The sequence below is a fragment of the Miniopterus natalensis genome, chromosome 2 (genome assembly GCF_054644295.1).
Source record: "Miniopterus natalensis isolate mMinNat1 chromosome 2, mMinNat1.hap1, whole genome shotgun sequence".
NCBI lineage: Eukaryota > Metazoa > Chordata > Mammalia > Chiroptera > Miniopteridae > Miniopterus > Miniopterus natalensis.
In genome coordinates, this window is record NC_142082.1 from 13,834,221 (window position 1) to 13,841,148 (window position 6,928).

Consider the following 6,928-nt stretch of genomic DNA (forward strand, 5'->3'; position numbering starts at 1 on the left):
TCCAGCACAGCTCTACAGTGTGTTCTACTCTTAGCCATGAATGGTACAGAACCAACATGTCCTGCAACCATCCAGGCAGTGGGGATTGTTTTGCTCTGAAAATAAGGAGGGAGATATTAGTTTTAATACTCTTCCCATTCTCAAGTCCAGAGGATCCATTGATCAAAACAACTCCCTGTTAAATTCATTCTATGGATGAAGTTAAAGTTCCCCTTAAAGCCACTGTAACTCTATGTTTAAGTTAAAATATTCCCCTTAATTTAAACTTTCTAATGGAAGTTTATGGACTAGCAGTACACAATTTCTGCCTGTGTTACAAGACTCAGTGCACAATTCTCCCATGTATTCAGAATTCACATAACATAACAGTACAAACATTAGGACATTCATAGAATTGTCTTATCTGTTTAGCAACCACAGGAAAGTGTATTCAGAGTACCAGGAAGAAAAAAAGAAAAATATGATTCTTAGTATTTCTAAGTACACAGCATTCACCATGATTATGAACACGATACTTTTTAAAATGACCTTCAGAAAGAAGAAATAATATAAAAGTGAGAAACTTGGATGTATTGTTATTCTGTTATCAGTCTACAATATATTTGCAAATATTTCTTGAAGTTCAAGGACAATACCAAACATGAATTTTGAGGCTCATGACTGATTTATATGTTGAAGTTTGTCCTTGCTGTTTGTAGTTATGTAAAGAGTGTTTCGTATTATGCATACACACGAAAAATACTTGAAAATATAAAAGAATACTGCCCAATTTTCTTCCTGGAATATATGCATATTATTTATAGTGCATGTGTTTCTGTGAATTACTTGATGTTACATCAAAATAGAATTCAGCTCTTCTACATTTCACATAAGACTAGGCCTAGGTAGGCCCTCACCAGGTAGCTTAGTTGGTTGGAGTGTCATCCTATATGCCAAGGTTGTGGGTTCAATTCCCAGTCAGGGCACATACAATAAACAACTAACAAATGCATAAATAAGTGGAACAACAAATCTCCCTCTTGTTCTAAAATTAAAAATTTTTTTTAAATTTAAATATAGAATTAAATTAAAAATAATTTTTTAAAATTTAATGGCTCAGCACTTGAGCATTGACTTATGATCCTGGAGATGGCGGTTCGATTCTCGGTCAGGGCACATGCCCGGGTTTCGGGCTCAATCCCTGGTGGGGGACGTGCAGGAGGCAGCCGATCAATGATTCTCTCTCATCATTGATGTTTCTATCTCCCTCTCCCTCTTCCTTTCTCTCCCTGAAATCGATAAAGATATATTTTTTTTAATTAAAAAATATATAGAATTAGTCACTGGGAGCTCGCTATTCATGAGGAGACCTGGGGCACAGTAAATAGATTCTTTTCTTACCCTAGGGCCCCTCTTCAGAAAAGAGAGCTATTATAGAGCTCGGGGATCAGCTTACACAGACAGGTACTAATCTCAGCAATAATTCATTCCTGCCACACTATGATTCATGCTTTGTTTCTCACTCAGCCCTACCGTGAACTCGGAAGTCCATGAGACAAAGAGCCCAGGTCCATAATCAGATGCTATACTTAGCTCAATCAAGTCCTTCTTTTATTACCATAGAAAGTTACCCTCATCGGCTTACACTTCGTCGTAAATGCCCAGAGCTTTCCCATTATGTCACTATTGTCTATGCTGAGGAAAAACAAACATTCGAACAAACTTGTTTACTGAGATGCAAGTTACATCTATTTTGGCCAGGCTGTAAGAGGATTCTGTGGATACTACATGAATAAATACCGGGCAGAAAGATAAAACTGATTGGTTAAGTGGCTACTGTGGGCCAGGCAAGAAGATGGATTTCAGGGCAAAGTAGAACAGACGGCCCTGATGTCTGTCATAGAGAATTTAGAGACTAACTAGAAAACTAGATGATTCAAGGAGTAAGGAATTGTGGCAAGTGTTATGATAGAAGAGGGAGCTCTGGAAGTACACAACAGAAGTGAACATTTGAAGGGTGCATTGGGGTTGGGAAGTGGCAGGCAGGACTCTAGGAAAGAAAACAGCGTGTGTAAGGATCTAGAGGCAAAGGGAGCACAACACTGGAAAAAATGAGGGGAAAAAATCTAGATTTCCTGGGCTATGGGGTGAGAAGATGGTGCTGGGGAGGGGAGGGAGTGATGAGTGGTAGTGTGTGGCTGGGGCTGAAAGGTGGACGGTATTGTAAAGGGTTAATGCAGGTGCAGGATTTGATTTAAACTTGACAGCATCAGCTCTGAGGGCCTGCGTGGGTAATAGGAAGGGAGAGAGGAAACCAGCTGGGGGTCAGCCTAAAGAGAAAGATGAGAGGATGGTTTGGCCTTAGGTGGAGGCAGCAGGGAAGAAAGAGAAGCAGATGACTGGAGAGGTTTAGGAGGCAGAACATACAGGATTCCTTCCTCCTCACAGGTAAGTAACACCTGGGCCTCATTCACCCCATAGAGAGACCTAAGTGAGAAGGAAATGACTTTTATAAGAGGATCCAGAGCCCATAAAGTCTTTATGAAGTCTCTCCGCTGTTCTAAGTAACAATTATTCAGGTTCTAAAGTAGAGACAAGCTGTAAAGTGCACTCAAAGCAAAAATGTTCTCTCAGAGCTGATGGGACTTCAACTTTTCTGACCACACTGACTTAGTGTCCCATGGGTCCCTAAGCCTAAGAATCCCCTTCTGGAGAATTGAAAGTAGGGATTCCAATAGATATTAGCACACCCATGTTCGTAGCAGGATTATTTGCAGTAGCCAAAAGGTGGAAGCAAACAAAGTATGCATCAAAGGGTGGCTGGATAAACAAAATGTGGTATATGCCTACCATGGAATATTACTCAGCCTTAAAAAGGAAGGAAATTCTGACACATGCTACAACATAGGTGAACCGTGAAGACGTTATGCTAAGTCACGTAAGCCAGTCATAAATACTGTATGATTGTGTTTACATGAAGTACCTAGAGTACTCAAATTCACAGAGACGGAGAGTAGAATGGTGGTTGCCAAGGGCTTTGGGGATGGGAGGGTGGTGATGGAAATGAGGAATTATTGATAAATGGGGAGAGTTTGAGTTTGGGAAGATGAAAGTGTTCTGGAGATGGATGGTGGGAATGGTGGTGATACTGGTGTAATTAGCTAGTTATTAATAACAGGAGAGGAGCAAAAAGGGAGGCCAGATATTATAGGCATGGTCACTTGAGCAGCTTCACTAGGAAACTGCAGTTTTACACTCCCCAGGGAACCATGGGTTCACTCCTGCAGAGAACTAGGGGAAGGGACCAGACGAAGGGAAAGATGGGCACATGCACAGTGAAGTTGGGGTGACATAGGGAAGGTACTTGCCTGTCAATCTAGCCTGGGGAACCATGGATTGGCTAAAGTGGGTGGAGCCAATGCAAGCCTGTGAAAATTTGGGAATATATAATCCCCTAGAGGAGCTCTCTCTTGGCTTTCTGGTTCCTTTGGCTTTGCTCCTGCCCATGTTCCCTCCATAGCCATGTGGCCCTGCAGACCCCACACATAATGGACTGCAGCAGGGAATGCAAACTAAGCTAGCCTGCTGCTGGATTAGACTGTGGAGACATGGAATGGAAAGTGGGCAACGGCTTTCATTCTAGCCCTATTGAAGTCACAGCTGCACTTCTTCCACGGTAGGACAGAGGGAAATGGGACCTTGGAAACTCAGGAGTGTAATTCCACTGAAATAAAGCCTTCTACAATATCTCATCCTCTCATGGGAGTCTCAGAAATTTCTTTTTCCCCAGATATTGCAAGAAGCTCACTCCCACCAGCAATGGGTAGGAGGGAGGGGAGCTCCCCACTGATAACAGTAGTATAACAATATGAATTTACTTAATGCCAATGACGTGTACACTTAAAAATGTTAACCATGGTAAATTCTATGCTAACCCTATTTTACCACAATTTTTTTAATTTAAAAATTTTTCAAAAAAGAAAGGTGGTGATTCCTGTTGTCTCCACCCTAAAATGTTCAAAATTAGATGTACACCTGAAACCAATACAAAGTACTACTGAATGTAAACTGTAATTAAAAAATAAAGTATTCAGAATTATTTCAAATCAATGCTTAATTAACTTGGAGTTTTAGAAAGTTTTAATTTTAACTAATTATAAAGATAATATACTTCTAGTTTAAGAAATATAGACTATGAGGAAAATATTGTTAAAAGAGAATTTTTAGAAAAATGTAAAATTACGACTCACAATATAAAATGAACACGTCAAAATTTTTATCTCACTCATTATTAATAATGGAACCAGGATGATATTACAGCCAGTTCGAGAAGCGATGCAAATAGTGCACGTATACAGGCAAACGGGCGAGCTAAAAGAAACTTAGAACCCGATGCCAAACTGGTCAGTTTACATTCTGCTGACAATTCACTTGCATTTCTATGGACAAACATCAGTTGCAATTTACAAAGTTGTAAAATTGCTCAAAAATAATGGAAGGCCACAGGACCCCATATAGTTAGATAAATCCGAAGAGTCTGGCAGACAGGACACCCGGTAACACCTCCCTTCTGGTGTGTGCACTTCAAAATCTCTCACGGGGCTGAAAATGAAATAAAATAACCCCTCATCCCAGAAACACGTTTGCTTCGATTCTTTTGAGTCAAACTTGATCTGGACTACGGAGCCTTTATTACGCACATTAAACAGGTTCATGAACCAAAACGACCCGGGGCAATATCCTGGGCGCGCCCGCGCACCGGCGCGCGCACCTGCCCAGCGCCTCCAGGCGCGCGCGGAGCCCGGGCGCCGCCCGCGGGGCCGCGAGTCCGCCGCGTAAAACTTCGAGGGGCCCCCGGGTGCGCGCGGGGAGCGAAAGGAGGCGGGGATACGCCGCAGGGCCCCCGGCAGGGACGGGAGGGAAACCCTGCCAGCCGAGACCAGCTGAGAAACTGGGAAGCTGCGCGGGAACTGGGCCGGACGCTGCCCTCCGTGGGCGGCACCGCCCCTTTCCTTCCCCGCCCACGGCCCGGCCCCAAGCTTCTCGAAGAGTCGCGAGCGGGGCGACCTTTGCTCGGTCCCGGAGCCGCTCGGGACGCGGAGCGGGTGTGGGCGCTCCCGGAGCCCCAGCCGCCGGCGCCGCGCGGCCTCCAGCTCGCCCCTCCCACCGGACGGCTTAGGTGCCGGCGGCTTTTTCCGCGCGCCCGCGCCTCTGACCGCGGTTTTCCACCGCGGTTTCGGTCGGACCCGCCCGCTGGTGGTTTCGGTCGGGTACGGCGGCCGGGGCGCGCGGAGGGAGCTCGGAACGAGCGGCGGGGTGAGGGCGGCCCCGGGGCCCCGGTCGAGAGCGGCCGGGAGACGGCGGGGCGCAGGCCCCCTCGCGCGGCGGCGCCGGTGCGCACTCGGGGGCCGGAGCCCGGCGCTCCCCGGGCCAGCCCGGGCCTGGGATCGCGCGGCCGCGGCGGCCGGGGAGGCGCCGGTGCGGAGAGGAGGCAGCAGGTGCGCCGTCCCGCGGGAGCGCGGCGCGACGCCCGGGCATGCGGACGCCGGTGGCGATGACGCTGGGCATGGTGCTCGCGCCCTGCGGGCTGCTGCTCACCCTGACGGGCACGCTGACGCCCGGCTGGCGGCAGGTGAAGGGCTTCCTCAACCAGCCGGTGGACGTGGTGCTGTACCAGGGCCTGTGGGACATGTGCCGCGAGCAGAGCAGCCGCGAGCGCGAGTGCGGCCAGCCGGACCAGCTGGGCTACTTCAAGGCCGAGCCGGTGCTGGTGGCGCGGGGACTGATGCCCACGTCGCTGGCCCTCACCGCCCTGGGGCTGCTGCTGGCGTCGCTGGGCGTGCGCTGCTGGCAGGACGAGCCGCACTTGGCGCTGGCGGGCGCCGCGGGCCTGGTGCTCGCCGCCGCGGGCCTCTGCAGCCTCGTCCCCGTCTCCTGGTACAACCGCTTCCTGGACGACCGCGCGGCGCTGCCGGCGCCCGACCCGCCCGTCTCGGTGGAGGCGGGCTACAGCCTGGTGCTGGGCTACCTGGGCAGCTGCCTGCTGCTGGGCGGCGGCGTCTCGCTCGCGCTCAGCTTCGCGCCCTGGTGCGAGGAGCGCTGTCGCCGCCGCCGCAAGGCAGCCGCGGGCGGCCCCCGGCGCCCCAGCGTGAGCACCGTCCACGTGGACTGGCCGCAGCCCGCGCTCGCGCCCGCCATCAAGTACTACAGCGGCGGGCAGCACCGGCCGCGGCCCGCCGCCCAGCCCCGGGTGGGCTTCCCCATGCCGCGGCCGCCGCCCAGGGCCTACGCCAACCCCGCGGACGTGCTCGCCGGCGAGGCGGGCTCGCGGGGCGCCTCCTCGCGCAGCACCCGGCCCTGCCAGAGCGCGCTGCCCTGCGACTCGGACCTGTAGCCGGCGCCCGCCAGCCCGGGCGAGGGGCGCGCCCCGCCCCGCCCCGCCCCGCCCGCGCCCGGCCCGGAGCTTGTCCGCGACCTTGCCGCTGGGGACACCGGCCCGGCGTCGGAACCCTGGACACCGGTCCTGTCCCTGAACATGGTTTGGAGGCGGCTCTTCCTCTCCTGCGGCCAAAGTAGCCTCCTTGGACGATTAGTTGAGGCTGGGTTTGGTTTTCTTTTTACAGAGTCTAGGCTCTCTCTCCAGGGGGATCAGGGTCCTCTCATAGAGGGACAGGCTTTTCAGACTTCTAGCCGAAGGAGCTATCGCAACTTTGCATCGTGTGGACCGGGGACTAGAACGACAGAAAGTCAAAATCAGCACATAGAGGCTCCAAAATGACTTAACACCTTGAAACGCCGATGAACTGTGCCTCAACGTAATTAAATAGTATTAATTTCTTTCTGCTGTATAATTCATTTTCATGCAAGCTCTCAAGAGACCCGTCTCTTTCCGGCTGTGTTTGAACGAGGCTCTTAAACGAAGAGCCCTGCAAACACCAGCAGCTTTCGT

At 50.8% G+C, this 6,928-nt stretch overlaps 1 protein-coding gene across 1 annotated transcript; it reads left to right on the plus strand.

Annotated features, from left to right (window-relative positions):
* The first annotated feature begins 5,455 nt into the window (after positions 1 to 5,455).
* CLDN23 (claudin 23) lies at positions 5,456 to 6,373 on the plus strand. Its single transcript, XM_016208988.2, has one exon. The coding sequence runs from the start codon at positions 5,516 to 5,518 to the stop codon at positions 6,371 to 6,373; it is 858 nt and encodes a 285-aa protein (XP_016064474.2). The 5' UTR covers positions 5,456 to 5,515.
* The last annotated feature ends 555 nt before the right edge of the window (positions 6,374 to 6,928 follow it).